The 17387-nt window shown below is 51.8% G+C and overlaps 1 protein-coding gene across 2 annotated transcripts in view; it reads left to right on the top strand.

Annotated features, from left to right (window-relative positions):
- The window catches only part of EFNA2 (ephrin A2), a 190381-nt gene that overhangs the window by 155650 nt on the left and 17344 nt on the right, over window positions 1–17387 (top strand). For both annotated transcript variants that reach the window (XM_083594960.1, XM_083594959.1), the window contains exon 3: window positions 4728–5020. In XM_083594960.1, the coding sequence (XP_083451086.1) occupies window positions 4728–5020 (293 nt within the window). The remainder of the gene's footprint in view (window positions 1–4727; window positions 5021–17387) is intronic.

The raw sequence follows: 17387 nt of genomic DNA, 5'->3' as shown, positions 1-17387 counted from the left end.
TTCGTTCCGGAGGTCCGTTCTTAACCTGAAACTGTTCTTAACCTGAAGCATCACTTTAGCTAATGAGGCCTCCTGCTGCCGCCGCCATGCGATTTCTGTTCTCATCCTGAAGCAAAGTTCCTAACCTGAGGTACTATTTCTGGGTTAGCGGAGTCTGTAACCTGAAGCATCTGTAACCTGAAGCGTATGTAAGTACTTGATTCGTTCTGGAGGTCCGTTCTTAACCTGAAACTGTTCATAACCTGAAGCACCACTTTAGCTAATGGGGCCTTCCGCTGCTGCCGCGCAATTTCTGTTCTCATCCTGAAGCAAAGTTCTTAACCCGAGGTACTGTTTCTGGGTTAGCGGAGTCTGTAACCTGAAGCATCTGTAACCTGAAGCGTCTGTAACCCGAGGTACCACTGTATTCTGTTGGAAGCCAATCAGAGTGGCTGGGGAAACCCAGCCAGATGGGTGGGGTATAAATAATAAATTCTTCTTCTTCTTTTTCTTCCTCCTCCTCCTCCTCCTCCTCCTCCTCTTCCTCTTCCTCTTCCTCTTCCTCTTCCTCTTCCTCTTCCTCGGTTCCCAACCAAGCCAGAATTCTCCCCCAAGAGTCACTGGCTTCGCAGAACCAAGAGCCGTCCCTTCCTCTCGCGGCCTCTTCCGCCTGCCCGCCCGCTCACTCCTGCACCCGCCGCGGTTTGCATTACGCACCCAGCGGTGCGCTCTCGTCTTGTAGGTGGGCCACAGATCTGGGGGGAAGCGGCCCCGCCCTCCCATGCTCAATTGCCACTTCTCGGCTCAGTGGGAAGCTGCTGGATGCGGCCGTCTCCATTTAAATGGAGATGTGGTCACGTCTTCCGCTGGGCAACGAAACGGCTCATGGAGAGTTATAGATCTGTTTGGATGTATGTATGCATTGCGAAAGGTAATGCGTTTCCGCTTCTGGAAGGCGGGGGGGTGGAGGGTCAGAGAACCCCTGGGGGGCCCACAGAGTCTTTCCCCTCTCCATTGGCACACAGGAATGAGAAACTTTCAGGGGCGGAAGGTATGCAAACCTTGGAACCACACAGGATTCCTTTTTTCCAAGGCTGTCATCATTTTAATTGTATAATCTTTTTTATTGAGTTTTACGCTGCACATTCAAATTCAAACATTAAACATCACCATCGGCATTTAAAGGTAAAGGTAAAGGGACCCCTGACCATTAGGTCCAGTTGTAGCTGACTCTGGGGTTGTGGCGCTCATCTCGCTTTACTGGCCGAGGGAGCCGGCGTACAGCTTCCGGGTCATGTGGCCAGCAAGACTAAGCCACTTCTGGCGAACCAGAGCAGTGCATGGAAACGCCGTTTACCTTCCCGCCGGAGCGGTACCTATTTATCTACTTGCACTTTGAGGTGCTTTCGAACTGCTAGGTTGGCAGGAGCAGGGACCGAGCAATGGGAGCTCACCCCGTCATTGCGGGGATTCGAACCGCCGAACTTCTGATCGGCAAGTCCTAGGCTCTGTGGTTTAACCCACAGCGCCACCCGCGTCCTTTCCAAGGGTCCTTTACCTTTACCTTTTCTACCTTATTTTGTCTCTTTCCCCCCTTAAATCTTCTCCCTGCCTCATCCTTTCTTTCTCTTTTTTCCTGCCACCCCTTTCACCCCTTCTCTTCTTGCCATCTCCCCTTTCTGTCTTTTCTGCCCCCGCCCCCCCCCCCGCTTTGCCCCCTCTCTTCCAGCCATGCTTTTGCTCTTAATTCCCCCTCGTCACCTTCCCACCCACCTGAAATTAAGCCAAACGCCATACTTGGGCCCCCCTAGGGATACAGACCCCCCACCCCTCAATCTATGGGAACAGAGTGTATTGGAGGGTGTGAAGGAGGATAATATGGGGTTCATCCAGGCAACGCCTTTTTCAGGGACGACAGTCCTCAGGACGCAGTGGGTGGGGAGAAGCTGGGGGGGCATTAGACGAGATCGGCCAAAGAAGGGGGGGACGGAACGGCAGTCTCAGAAAGCAATTAGTTATGGTGTCTTAAGGAGCCCGGTGCACCCCCTTCCGAATCTGAGATACCATCGCCTGATTTTCCTGCTTTGACTAAGCCCCTAATCTCCCAGATAATCTGTCTCAAAAAATGCAAAATACATATATATAAAAGAGAGAGAGGGAGAGAGCTAGCTAGAGTTGGCCTGTGAATACAACACCTGAGGGGGCGCCGAAAACGATTCTCCCCCCGCACACTACTTTACTAATCACCTACTGTTGCCACTTTATTAATTTTAAGAGGTGCTCTGTTTAATCTTGTAAAAAGGTAATGGGAAGAGGTAAGATTAGGCCGACCACGTGGACGATTCGGGCACTCGGGGCTTCTCCGCAAGAGGCAGAGCTGTTTCGTAGATATCAGCTGGAATCTTAGATCTGGAAGCGCCCTCCAAGGATCATCTAGTCCAACCCCAGAATTCGCAGCTGCCGAACCTGCAGACTTCGCGTTGCCTGCACCGTGCTCTAATCAACAGAGCTATCCAGCTATCGGCAGTAGGAATTGCCAGAAAGCCGGCGGCTCTGGGGTGCTTGAGCCTCAGGGCACCACAAAATCCACCAGCTGTGAATTTCTCTGTTTCAAATATGGATTTCCCGGATCCTAAGTGGAAATGGACACGGGTGGCGCTGTGGGTTAAACCACAGAGCCTAGGACTTGCCAATCAGAAGGTTGGCGGCTCGAATCCCCGCCATGACGGGGTGAGCTCCCGTTGCTCGGTCCCTGCTCCTGCCAACCTAGCAGTTCGAAAGCACGTCAAAGTGCAAGTAGATAAATAGGTACCGCTCTGGCGGGAAGGTAAATGGCGTTTCCGTGCGCTGCTCTGGTTCGCCAGAAGCGGCTTAGTCCTGCTGGCCACATGACCTGGAAGCTGTACGCCGGCTTCCTTGGCCAATAAAGCGAGATGAGCGCCGCAACCCCAGAGTCGGCCATGACTGGACCTAATGGTCAGGGGTCCCTTTAACTTTAAGTGGAAATGGCACACTGATAAATATTTCGTTAAAGGAATTCTGAATGCTGTTCTGCACGCATCAGGGTGGTTCGCAGTGGCAGGGCAGCTGCCTTGAGTGCAGAATGCGCCAAGTTCAGTCCCCAGCAGCACTGGACTTCGGTTTCCGAAAAACATTCACAAACCGGAATGCTTACTTCCGGTTTTATGGCATTCGGGAGCCAAGTCGTTCGAGTACCAAGGTACCACTCAGGGCTGGGTTTTGGTTCGAGGAGCCCCCAAGCTCCTGAAGGTAATGGGGCCCTTTCTATGTCCAGCTGTCCTTTGTCAACAACAAATGGTCGCCGTTTTTTCTGTTGAGTATATGCTATATGGTAATTTATGGACCTAATAGATATCTCAAGCCTTTTGCACATGTGGCCATGCAACCAGTCCATGCAGAATGTAGGCACCCTATGTATTTGTTGTTGTTGTTGTTGAGTCGTTTAGTTGTGTCCGCCTCTTTGTGACCCCCTGGACCAGAGCACACCAGCCCTTCCTGTCTTCCACTGCCTCCCGCAGTTTGGTCAAACTCATGCTGGCACCTTCGAGAACACTGTCCCACCATCTCGTCCTCTGTCGTCCCCTTCTCCTTGTGCCCTCCATCTTTCCCAACATCAGGGTCTTTTCCAGGGAGTCTTCTCTTCTCCTGAGGTGGCCAAAGTCTTGGAGCCTCAGCTTCAGGATCTGTCCTTCCAGTGAACACCCAGGGCCGATTTCCTTCCGAATGATCTTCTTGCAGTCCATGGGACTCTCCAGAGTCTCCTCCAGCACCAGAATTCAAAAGCATCCATTCTTTGGCGATCAGCCTTCTTTATGGTCCAGCTCTCACTTCCATACATCACTCCTGGGAAAACCATAGCTTGAACTATACGGACTTTTGTTGGCAAGGTGATGCCTCTGCTTTTTAAGATAGAAAGGAGCAAACCAGTGATATTTTAGGGAGCAAGCATGGCCCATGACTTACATTCTAGGAGCCTACACAACACAAAACACTGTTGCTGGGTGTAGGTTTTATTTTATTTTGTTTTTTATCTTATATTTTGAAAATGTACATCCAGTTGTTTTTTCCCTTTAATTTTTTGGGGGCCCCTAAGAGAGTGGGGCCCTAAGTTCTAGCTTGTTTAGCTTATACATTAATCCGGTACCACTGTACTGAATTCAGATGCAGACTGAGGACCACAAAAGACTTGATTGCCCATTTCCTCCCAAGGGGAGGGGAAGTGACACAAAGCTAAGCCTGGCAGGACAGCTTAAGGTAAAGGTAAAGGGACCCCTGACCATTAGGTCCAGTCGTGGCCGACTCTGGGGTTGCGGCGCTCATCTCGCTTTACTGGCCAAGGGAGCCGGCGTACAGCTTCCGGGTCATGTGGCCAGCAGGACTAAGCCGCTTCTGGCGAACCAGAGCAGCGCACGGAAACACCGTTTACCTTCCCGCCGGAGCGGTACCTATTTATCTACTTGCACTTTGACGTGCTTTCGAACTGCTAGGTTGGCAGGAGCAGGGAGCGAGCAACGGGAGCTCACCCCGTCATTGCGGGGATTCGAACCGCCGACCTTCTGATCGGCAAGTCCTAGGCTCTGTGATTTAACCCACAGCACCACCCACGTCCAGCAGGACAGCTTACTCTATGGCATTAACCCTTTCATGCATTGATTTTACTCATTCGGGTTATATGATGCTGGTGACGTTCTGAGTCCCTTAACCTCTGCTTTTCTCTCCCCCTGCAGGTTCCACCAAGGCGACTACACGGTGGAGGTGAGCATCAACGACTACCTGGACATCTACTGCCCTCACTACGAGCTCCCGTTCCCCATGGACCACATGGAGAGATACATCCTCTACATGGTCAACTACGAGGGCCACGACTCCTGCGACCACCGCCAGAATGGCTTCAAGCGCTGGGAGTGCAACCGGCCTGACTCGCCCAACGGGCCGCTGAAATTCTCCGAGAAGTTCCAGCTCTTCACCCCGTTTTCGCTGGGCTTTGAATTCCGACCGGGGCATGAGTATTACTACATATGTAAGTACTGGGGACGCGGGCGGCGCTGCGGTCTAAACCACTGAGACTAGTTGGGCCTCCCCTTTGGCCTGATCCTCTGTGACATCAGAGCAGCTAAGCCAATAGCAGTCGGAGAGGCTGTGTGTCTCTTTGTGTGTGTTGCGATTTCCCTCACCTTGAGAGGTCTTTCAGGACCGGTAGGTCTTTCAGGAGTAGGGACGCGGGTGGCGCTGTGGCTTAAACCACAGAGCCTAGGACTTGCTGATCAGAAGGTCGGTGGTTTGAATCCCCGCCATGACGGGGTGAGCTCCCGTTGCTCAGTCCCTGCTCCTGCCAACCTAGCAGTTCGAAAGCACATCAAAGTGCAAGTAGATAAATAGGTACCACTCCGGCGGGAAGGTAAACAGCATTTCCATGCGCTGCTCTGGTTCACCAGAAGCGGCTTAGCCCTGCTGGCCACATGACCCAGAAGCTGTACGCTGGCACCCTCGGCCAGTAAAGCGAGATGAACGCCGCAACCCCAGAGTCGGCCACGACTGGACCTAATGGTCAGGGGTCCCTTTACCTAGGTCTTTCAGGACCGGTGTTGGCGGCCGCTCCCAGTTCCCAGTCCAGCTGCCGCATTCTGGATTAGTTGTAGTTTCCTGGTCACCTTCAAAGACAGCCCCACATAGAGCGCATGGTAGTAGTCCAAGCAGGAGATAACCAGAGCATGCACCACTCTGGCCAGACAGTTTGTGGGCAGGGAGGGTCTCATCCTGCGTACCAGATGGAGCTGGTAGACAGCTGCCCTGGACACAGAACTGACCTGCGCCTCCATGGACAGCTGTGAAAGCTCCTGAATGTCAGTTGCTACAAACCACAGGGGGAGAGAGTTGTTCTGGGGCTCAGAACATGCTTGTGAGCTCCCCTTGTTGGCCACCCATGCTGGACCCGCCCGATCCACCAGGTCTCTCTCTTTACATTCCCCGAGCTCTTCCTCTGAGCTGCGTTTCGAAAAGACAGCAAAATCGGAAGCGACAACGTAGCCAATTTAAGCATCCTGATTACACCGTCGATCCTAAACCAAAGCCATCTCAGGGACCGGTTTAATTAGCCGGCGTGACTCTATTTAACCTCTGCCGGCGGCTCGGGAACGCCGAACACCCAAAGACCCAGCTGGCGGGGCCACATTCCACAGATAATAATGAAAATAAACCGATATGAGAGAGAGAGAGGAAGGCCCTTTGCAACTCATCCGTTTCCCCCCTTGCAATCCCGCCCGTCGTGGCAGCTGGGGGAGGGGAGGGTGGCGGGACAGCAGCGCTAAAGACGATTCTGTTCCCAGACCATGTTTCAGCTTGTAAATGATTTGAACTCAGCCCTCCCGCCGGGACCTGTGGCCCGGCTCGGCTACCAGGGAGGAAAAATAATCAAACGCTCGAAATTAGCTTCCCGGACCACCCATTAAGAAAGCCCCTGATTTAAGAGTCTTCATTTATCTTCATTTTCTTCCTTTTCTGGTAAAGAAGGAAAGGGAGTAATGGCGAGAGAGGGAGTATCCTGGCTTGGGTCGGGTACGAGAGCATGCCTGAAAATGGCAAGAAACCTGGCCGTGAAAAGGCTCCTGGTGACTCGCTGTACCTGGGGAGTTTGGGGAGTTTGGGTTGGCGCTGTGGTCTAAACCACCGAGCCTCTTTGTGATGGCCTGGGAATCTGACTCAGAAGCTGAACCTGAGGAGTCCCAGCCTGCACAGGAGTCCCCGCCTCCAGGGCCGGCTGAGCCGGGGCTGGGGCTTGAACCTGAAGGGCCCACACCTGTGCCGGATCCTCAGGAGCAGGCACCAGATGTATCCACTCTGGCTCCGGAGGTGATTGAGGACCCATTGCCTGCAGGTGCGCCTCTCCCAGCCCTGTCAGGGGAAGGTGAGGCTGCCTCTGGGTCCAGTAACCCTCCAGCCTCTCCTGAGCTGCAGAGGCTCAGGGCAGTGAGGCGGAGGGAACTGGGTTCTCTCAGGAGGCGTGCTCGTCTTAAGGCCAGGAGAGGTGGGTCACCTGTGGGCCAGGACCGCCCCTGGCCTCAGAGAAGAGAAAGGCCAGTCAGCCCGGTCCCAGGTTGCGGGAGCAACGTCGCTGGAAACCTGCTACTGCCAGCACCCAGTCCTGTTCTTCCAGAGTTCCCGACCACACCCGGCTTCTTGCTTCGGATCCCGCTTCGCCCTGTGTGGACTGTCTTTAGACCCGTGACCCAGGACCGGACTCTGACCACGCCTCATGGTAACCTCCCCCCGGGACCAGCACAGAAAGGAAGCAATGGCGAGAGAGGGAGGATCCTGGCTTTGGTCGGGTACGAGAGCCTGCCTGAAAATGGCAAGGGCAAGAAACCTGGCCATGAAAAGGCTCCTGGTGACTTGCTGTACCTGGGGAGTTTGGGGCGCGGTTGGCGCTGTGGTCTAAACCACCGAGCCTCTTGGGCTTGTGTGTGATGGCCTGGGACTCGGTGTGCTGGTCCCGTGGGTTTCCGTGAGGCATGGTCTGAGTCCAGTCCGAGGTCGAGGGTACAGTATTGAGGCCGTCCATCAAAGCTTAAGCTGGGTCCAAGGCAGGGAGTCGGACGAGGTCAGGAGATCCGGCAGGACAGGGTGCAGGCAGGAATAGGCTACCAACAGTGTTGCTCCCGCAACTTGGGACTGGGGCTGGCTGGCTTTTATCTGCCCCGAGGCATAGGGCGGCCCTGGTCCACAGGTGACTCGCCTCTCCTGGCCTGGAGGCGAGCCCTCCTCCTGCAGGAACTTAGTTCCCTCCGCCTCTCTGCCCTGAGCCTCTGCAGCTCAGGAGAGGCTGGAGGGTTACCGGACCCAGAGGCAACCTCAGCTTCCTCTGACAGGGCTGAGAGTGGAGCACCTGCAGGCAATGGGTCCTCCATCACCTCAGGAGCCAGAACAGACTCACCTGAGGACCCAGCACAGGTGAGGACCCTTCAGGCTCAGGCCCCAGCCCTGGCTCAGCTGGTTCTGGAGGCGGGGACTCCTGTGCAGGCTGGGATTCCTCAGGTTCAGCCTCCGAGTCCGAATCCCAGGCCATCACACTCGGGCTCGGAACTGGAGGAGTCTTGGGCCATACCAGATCCTCTCCCTCAGGCGGCATTTGAACAGTCTGGGGCCTGATTCTGAAGAGCCCCAGTCTGCACAGGTTCCCCTGCAACAAGCACCAGCTGGGCCGAGTCAGGGGCCTGAGCCTGCCCTGCTCCAGATGCGGGGATGACCTCGTTGCCTTCAGCTAGGCAATCACTTACAGCTGCTCCACTACCGGTTGGGTCAGGGGAGGCTGAGGTGGCCCCTGGGTCTAGTAACCCACCGACGTCTCCCGAGCTGCAGAGACTCAGGTCTGAGAGAAGGAGAGACCTCAGTACTCGCAGGAGGAGTGCTCGCCTTCGGGCGAGACAGGGAGGTGAGTCGCCAGGGGATCAGGACCGGCCGTTACCCCGACAGAGATAAAAAGCTGCTGGACCCCGCCCCAGGTTGCGGGAGCAAAATTGCTGCTTGCTGGAATCCTGTGCCTGACCTAGCCTGGTTTCGTGCCTTGGCCCTGTTGGACTGGCTCCTCGTGGAATCCTTGGATTCGGGACCGTTCCTGGACCGCGTTGCTCGGGTTAACCCCCGGGCCCAGCACATTGTGGATCAGAAGGTCGGCGGTTCGAATCCCCCCGAGGGGGTGAGCTGGGGGGGCTTGTGGTTTCTCCTGCTTGCACTGCTATGACATCAGAGCAGCTAAGCCAATAGGAGCCAAGGAAGCCATCTTTTTCCCCCTCCCAACACAGGCCTGCTTGACATCGCAGCAGCTAAGCTAGTAACAGTCAGAGAGGATGTAACATCGCTTAACGCAGGCATACTGTGGCGTCAGCTAAGCCAATAAAGGCTGGAGGGGTTGTGATTTCCCTTGCCGGTAGCCTGCTGTGACATCAGAGCAGCTAAGCCAATAACGGCTAAGAGAGGTGAAGACGAGGGCAACCGAAACCATCAAGGGATTTTCAGTTCAGGGAAGTGGCAGCGGCAGTGGCGTAGTGTGAGGGGTGCAGGGGGGGCCGGCCGCACCGGGCGCAACATCTGGGGGTTAGGGTTAGGGGGCGCAAATTACTTGCCTTGCCCCGGGTGCTGACAACCCACGCTACGCCACTGGGCAGCGGTGGAGGAAGCCATAGTTGACAGCTATGCTGGGGGGGGAGGCAGCGGGCAGACAGCATGGGGCCTGTGGGCGCCCAAGACGCATAGCTTGGGCGTGCTGAAGGCCCCGCGGTGAGTGCTGCCTGCCATTTTGTCACCCCCCCTTAGTGGGGACGCCCGGGGCAAGACCGCACCTACCGCACACCCCCTTGCTATGCCCCTGAGTGAAGGTCCAGGGGAAATGATATGAAATTATTCCTGGCGTGGAGGAAGCAGAACACGAGAACTTGTGGATGCCCAACGACAACAACAATAATAATAATTTATTATTTGTACCCCGCCCATCTGGCTGGGTTTCGCCAGCCACTCTGGGCGGCTTCCACAAAGACCAAAAGTACACTAAGATGTCACACATTAAAAACTTCCCTGAACAGGGCTGCCTTCAGATGTCTTCTGAATGTCAGCTAGTTGTTTATCTCTTTGACATCTGATGGGAGGGCGTTCCACAGGGCGGGTGCCACCACCGAGAAGGCCCTCTCCCTGGTTCCCTGTAGCTTTGCTTCTCGCAATGAGGGAACCGCCAGAAGGCCCTCGGCGCTGGACCTCAGCGTCCGGGCAGAACGATGGGGGTGGAGACACTCCTTCAGGTCTACTGGGCCGAGGCCGTTTATTGGAACATTGGAACTAAGCCGAACACTGAAAGATTCACGGCAGAAACAAGGAAGTCCTTCTTCACGCAGCTCAGATTTCAACTATGGAACTCCCTGCCACAAGAGGCAGGCATGGCCACCCACTTTAAAAGCAGGTTAGGCAAAGCTTTCAACGGCCACTGAGTCACGACGCTGGACTAGTTGGACCTCCCCTTTGGCAGGGCTCTCGCGTGACGCAGGCCTTCTGTGACATCAGAGCAGCTAAGCCAATAGCAGCTGGAGAGGCGGTGTGTCTCTTTGCATGTGTTGCGATTTCCCTCACCTCGAGAGGTCCACGCAGATCTCCGTTTTGCAACCTCACGGCTTGGACCGGGCCCCCGACAAGGAAAGAGATCGGGCCCCTTCGCGCTGTCAGTTTCAAGGTCAGCGCCGCGAATTCGGAAACTTAACATCACACGCTCCCGAGCCATCTCTTGAACCAGAAAGTTGTCCGCGTTTCCCCCCTCGCTGCAATCAATAAAGAAATGTTAAAATAATAATAACATTATTAATTAAAATCCACGACCCCAAAGCACTTCGCGATAGCAAGGCCCCTCTCTCTCCCTCGGTCCGGAAGCGGGCAAGCGGAATTTATCTTTCTCAATATTTTCCCCCTCTCCTGCTCCAAAGCATCTGTTTCTCAACTTCCTTAATTTGCTCCTTTTATCTATATTAAATTACCATTTTCTCTCGTCGCACGCAGCCCGCCCCCCCTTCTCCCTGTGTAAAATGTCACTTGCAAAATAACTACATTTACTACGACACGCTCTCTCTCTCTCTGTCCCTCTCACTCTCTCTTTTTAATGTCGTTAGGGAAAGATTACACAGGAGTAAATAGTGAAACTCATCACGGCGAAAGCCGGTTAGAATTCATGTCATGTGGAACATTACAAATTATGTTTCTTTGAGGGCACTGTATTTAGCAGACATGAAAGAGCGAACACTACCTCCTTCTGTAGCTTGCAAATTGGAATTCTATTAACCTTCCAGGAATCTAGATGAGCATCCTGGCTATGCTCAACAGTTCTAGGTCAAGGTTAAACAACACTTTTGGGGGCCACAAGGGGGTCGCTTTTGAGATGTTCACTGCAGAGGGGCTGGTGGAGGGGGTTAGAGAGACAGTCCTACCCGGGGCGGGTGATGGACAGTGTCAGATTTAAGTAAAGGGACCCCTGACCATTAGGTCCAGTCGTGACCGACTCTGGGGTTGCGGCGCTCATCTCGCTTTATTGCCTGAGGGAGCCGGCGTACAGCTTCCGGGTCATGTGGCCAGCAGGACTAAGCCGCTTCTGGCGAACCAGAGCAGCGCACGGAAACGCCGTTTACCTTCCCGCCGGAGCGGTACCTATTTATCTACTTGCACTTTGACGTGCTTTCAAACTGCTAGGTTGGCAGGAGCAGGGACCGAACAATGGGAGCTCACCCCGTCGCGGGGATTCGAACTGCCGACCTTCTGATCGGCAAGTCCTAGGCTCTGTGGTTTAACCCACAGCACCACCCGCATCCCATGTGATAGATTTACATATAAACTAAACAAGCTATAGCTTAGGGCCCCACTCTCTTGGGGGCCCCCCAAAAAAATTAAAGGGAGAAAAAAACCATGGATGTACATTTCCAAAATATAAGATAAAAAACAAATAAAATAAAAGCCACATGCAGCAACAGTGTTTTGTGTTGTGTAGGCTCCTAGGATGTAAGTCATGGGCCCTGCCTGCTAGCCTGCTCCCTAAAATATCGCTGGTTTGCTCCTTTCTATATATAGGGTGCCTGCATTCTTCTTGGAGTGGTTGCAGGGCAACATGTGCAAATGGCTTTAGATACCTATTAGGTCCATAAATGACCATATAGCTGTGGTCTAAAACCACTGAGCTTGCTGATCAGAAGGTCGGCGGTTCGAATCCCTGCAACGGGGTGAGCTCCCGTTGCTCAGTCCCTGCTCCTGCCAACCTAGCAGTTCCAAAGCACGTCGAAGTGCAAGTAGATAAATAGGTACCGCTCCGGCGGGAAGGTAAGCAGCGTTTCCGTGCGCTGCTCTGGTTCGCCAGAAGCGGCTTAGTCCTGCTGGCCACATGACCCGGAAACTGTACGCCGCCTCCCTTGGCCAGTAAAGCGAGATAAGCGCCACAACCCCAGAGTCGTCCACGACTGGACGATCAGGGGTCCCTTTACCTTTACGTCTAATAATATTATTAATTATCAACCTCGCCTTTTGCTTAGAATAGATAGCCTCTATGCCTCTTCCAAATGTCATTCCAAAGTTGATCTGCTCTAGGGCCTTCAACGTAAAGGCCCATGAAACATTGTCAAAAGCTTTTTCCGCATCAATAAACATCAACGCTGCCTGTTTATCATTTCTCACTTCCAAATACTCTATGATATTTATTATATTTCTAGTATTTTCTTTCATTTGTTGACCTGGGGGGGAATCCTGTTTGATCTTGATGGATTATTTCCAATAGTGTACCTGTCATTCTCCTTGCTAAAATATTTGCAAACATTTTATAAACACAATTTAATAATGAAATTGGTCTATAATTTTTCACTTCCAATCTATCTACCTCTTGCTTTGGAATTAAAGTAATGTATGAGAGATTTTACTTTCTTGGGCTCCATGATCACTGCAGATGGTGACAGCAGCCACGAAATTAAAAGACGCCTGCTTCTTGGAAAAAAAGCAATGACAAACCTAGACAGCATCTTAAAAAGCAGAGACATCACCTTGCCAACAATGGTCCGTATAGTAAAAGCTCTGGTTTTCCCAGTAGTGATGTCTGGAAGTGAGACCTGGACCATAAAGAAGGCTGATCGCCAAAGAATGGATGCTTTTGAATTATGGTGTTGGAGGAGACTCTTGAGAGTCCCATGGACTGCAAGAAGATCAAACCTCTCTGTTCTGAAGGAAATCAGCCCTGAGTGCTCACTGGAAGGACAGATCCTGAAGCTGAGGCTCCAAGACTTTGGCCACCTCAGGAGAAGAGAAGACTCCCTGGAAAAGACCCTGATGTTGGGAAATATGGAGGGCACAAGGAGAAGGGGGCGACAGAGGACGAGATGGTGGGACAGTGTTCTCGAAGGTGCCAACATGAGTTTGACCAAACCACGGGAGGCAGTGGAAGACAGGAGGGCCTGTCGTGCTCTGGTCCAGGGGGTCACCAAGAGGCAGACACGACTAAACGACTAAACAACAACAACAACACCTCGCAGGGTTGTTGTAGGGGTTAAAAGGGGGGAACCATGTACACCCCCTGGGTCTCCTTGGAGGAACAAGGTAAAGGTAAAGGTATCCCTGCCCGTACGGGCCAGTCGTGTCCGACTCTAGGGTTGTGCGCTCATCTCACTTAAGAGGCCGGGAGCCAGCGCTGTCCGAAGAAATTTCCGGGTCATGTGGCCAGCGTGATGAAGCTGCTCTGGTGAGCCAGCACCAGCGCAGCACACGGAAACGCCGTTTACCTTCCCGCTATAAAGCGGTACCTATTTATCTACTTGCACTTAGGGGTGCTTTCGAACTGCTAGGTGGGCAGGAGCTGTGACCGAAAGACGGGAGCTCACCCCGCCGCGGGGATTTGAACCGCCGACCATACGATCGGCAAGTCCTAGGCACTGAGGTTTTACCCACAGCGCCACCCGCGTCCCTTTGGAGGAACAAAGGGAGGGCATAAATGTAATACAATAAATTTAGGTTTGGCTGAGAGATAGTGACTGGTCCCCAGGATTTGAAGAGGGTCCCGAGGGCCGTATAAAGTAGCTCAGAGGCCCGCATCTGGCCCCTGAGCCAGGGTTCTCCCACCAATCACTGATGCAGTTAAAAGAAAAACCGCCTTCATTCTTCTTGGCGGCAGGAACTCTGCACACACTCAGAGGCACTCTGAGTTTGTCGACCAAAAGAATGGGAGACGGTTTCCTTGGTAAGGAAGACACGGTCGTGTTCGTAAAAATTGCCTGTTCGTGTGCAAGGAGACCTTGATTCAATCTTGTTTGCCAACCCCCCCGCCAGCCCCCAGTCTAACTGCAATGTATAATTGGTTGGCCAATGTAACGTTGCCGGGGGGGGGGGCGCCGGGCTGGAATTAGGTTTGGAAATTAAGCCCGAAATTCCAAAAGAATAAAGGAATGCAACAGGGGGGAAATCCATTTATCCCTTTTTTCTTTTCTCTCTCTCCCTCTTATTTTAATGATATGCAGACTAAGGATCCGTGAGCTATTTGTGTTGGAAATGCGGGCTTGGCCCTCACGCCAGCTCCTCGCACCCAGAGCGGTTTCCAAAAGGAAGCCCGCCCCCAATTTAAATAAATCCAGCATATGGATAATCCTATTGCATGCTAATGGAGGAGATTTGGTGCTCAGCGCACCAGGCCTCCTGCAGTCTGAATGGTCAGGTTGCAGCAACCGGGACTTTTTAGTCCGGAGAAAAGGCAAGCGAGAGGCGACGCAAGAGAAGTTTTGCGAAATGCATGATGTGGTGGGTGAAGGAAGAGAGCAGAGAAAAGCCCCCCCCCCCGTCTCTCTCAATACAGTGGTTGTTGTTGTTGTTTAGTCGTTTAGTCATGTCCGCCTCTTCGTGACCCCCTGGACCAGAGCACACCAGGCCCTCCTGTCTTCCACTGTCCCCCGGCAGTTTGGTCAAAATCATGCTGGTAGCTTCGAGAACACTGTCCCACCATCTTGTCCTCTGTCGTCCCCTTCTCCTTGCGCCCTCCATCTTTCCCAACAACAGGGTCTTTTCCAGGGAGTCTTCTCTTCTCCTGAGGTAGCCAAAGTCTTGGAGCCTCAGCTTCAGGATTTGTCCTTCCAGTGGGCACTCAGGGCTGATTTCCTTCAGAATGGAGAGGTTTGATCTTCTTGCAGTCCATGGGATTTAGAAGAGTCTCCTCCAGCACCAGAATTCAAAAGCATCCATTCTTCAGCGATCAGCCTTCTTTATGGTCCAGCTTTCACTTCCATACATCACTACTGGGAAAACCATAGCTTTTACTATATGGACCTTAATACAGTGGTACCTCAGGTTAAGTACTTAATTTGTTCCAGAGGTCCGTGCTTAACCCGAAACTGTTCTTAACCTGAAGCACCACTTTAGCTAATGGGGCCTCCTGCTGCTGCCGCACCGCCAGAGCACAATTTCTGTTCTCATCCTGAAGCAAAGTTCTTAACCTGAAGCACTATTTCTGAGTTAGCGGAGTCTGTAACCCGAAGCAAATGTAACCTGAAGTGTATGTAACCCGCGGTACCACTGTACTAGAACTCGGGGAACATCCGATGATGTTGAGGGCTGGGAGATTCAGGGCAGCTAAAAAATAAAGGACTTCTTCACGTAGTGCAGAGTTAAACTGTGGAACTCACTGCCACAGCAGGCGGCAACGGCCACTGACTTGAATCGCTTTAAAAGACGATTAGGCAATTCACAGGAGGAAGCTATGATCAGAGACAGAAAAGTTATTGATCTTTTTGCTTGGGGGGGGGGGCAAAGTCATTGAGTTTTTCTGCCCACATGTTTTTTTTAAAAAAATAAATGTTTATTGAATTTTTCCACTGTAATAACACAAACCACAAAGCAAAATGATACACAAAAACAGAAAAGGAAAAAGAAAAAAGAAGAAGTGGGGGAAGAGGGGGGGAACAATAAACAAATAGACAATAATAACAAACTTAATTCTTCACAAATCTAACCTTTTAAACATCTTGGTTGACTTCCTCAAATCCCTCCCTTCTGAGTTTCCTTGTAATTAAAAGTAACAGCTTTCCAATATCATTATTAAACTAAAACAATTTCCAATTATAGTCATCTTATTCACTTTTCTTAACATTCGGAATCTCATTTATTTAATTATAACTTAATTTATCCTAGGCCTATTTGTTTCTTTCAAGTAATTCCTAATTTTTTATATTACAGTATTTATTCAAATAGGCCTTGAATTTCCTCCAGTCCTCTTGAAACTCCTTTCTGGTGGTGGATTCTTTCAGTCAAGTCAGCTAGCTCCGAAAAATCCATCATCTTCATCTGCCAATCTTCCACTGTTGGTAGTTCTTGTGTTTTCCAATTTTTAGCAAGTAATATTCGAGCGGCCGTTGCGGCATACAAAAATAATTTAACATCTTTCTTGGGGAATCCTAAACCGGTTATTCCAAGAAGAAAGGCCTCTGGTTTCTTAATAAATGTATATTTCAACATTTTTTTCCGTTTGTTATAAATCTTCTCCCAGAAGTCTTTCTGCCCACAATTTTGCAAATTCGCAAAAGCAACAGAAGGAGTTTTTGAGCCGGAAGCGACGCTGCCACAATGGGTTGCCATACGTCCAGATTTTCCTGGACATTTTTTAAAAAGAGTGATTTCAGCCCAGACACTGCTTCCGACAGCAGTATTCCGGGAAATTCCAGGCGTATGGCAACCCTAAAAAAAAACAAGAACTTTTTTTGGGGGTGGTGGAAGCAAAGTCCTTCGCGGACACAGCTTTCCAACCTCCAAAACAGTCCAATGTGGTTGAAAGATGCCTGCAGGTCTGAGCACTGGAGGGAAAGGGCTTCGTGGAGAACGGTTCGGGGGTTTATTTGCGAAATATAATCCTGGGAGACGCGGGTGGCGCTGTGGGTTAAACCGTGGGTTAAAATAAAGCAGGACAGAGCAGATTTAAATTAAGAGTTTTTGAGTCCCCTTGTGAACTCCAGGAAGGAAACTTTCAAGATACGCGAGGTCAGGTTCCTGGTGGGTTTTGCTAATGCAGTTCTTCGCGATATACAGGTGAAACTCGAAAAATTAGAATATCGTGGGAAAGTTCATTGATTTCAGGAATTCAACTTGAATGGTGAAACTATGAGATCGACTCGTGACATGCAAAGCGCGATGTGCTTCTACTTCTCAGAGGTCCAATCTTGCTCGATTTGCAATCCTTGTTTTGCTGATTTCCTTGAATATTCTAATTTTCTGAGATGGTTAATTTGGGGTTTTCACCAGCTGTACGCCATGATCATGGCAATGATCGCCTTCCAAAGCAACTGCTCTATTCTGAACTTAAAAATGGGAGGAAGGAGAGTTTGGATTTGATATCCCGCTTTATCACTACCCTAAGGAGTCTCAAGGGACGCGGGTGGCGCTGTGGGTTAAACCACAGAGCCTCTTGGGCTTGCTGATCTGAAGGTCGGCGGTTCGAATCCCTGCAGTGACGGGGTGAGCTCCCGTTGCTCTGTCCCTGCTCCTGCCAACCTAGCAGTTCGAAAGCACGTCAAAGTGCAAGTAGATAAATAGGTACCTCTCTGGCGGGAAGGTAAACGGTGTTTCCGTGCGCTGCTCTGGTTCACCAGAAGCGGCTTAGTCCTGCTGGCCACATGACCCGGAAGCTGTACGCTGGCTCCCTCGGCCAGTAAAGCGAGATGAGCGCCACAACCCCAGAGTCGGCCACGACTGGACCTAATGGTCAGGGGTCCCTTTACCTTTTATCCTGGGAGAGGGTTTCAGCCAGCCAGCCAGTCATAAATCAGAAATCGCTGCCCGTTTTGTTTTCCCCTTTTTTTAAAGGTTTCTCGGTGCCCGCCTTTCGCACTCGGGGCTCGCTCCAGGCGATGGGT

This window comes from Podarcis filfolensis (genome assembly GCF_964270895.1).
Source record: "Podarcis filfolensis genome assembly, chromosome: 18".
NCBI classification, from domain to species: Eukaryota; Metazoa; Chordata; class Lepidosauria; order Squamata; family Lacertidae; genus Podarcis; species Podarcis filfolensis.
This window is presented reverse-complemented; position numbering and strand designations above follow the sequence as displayed.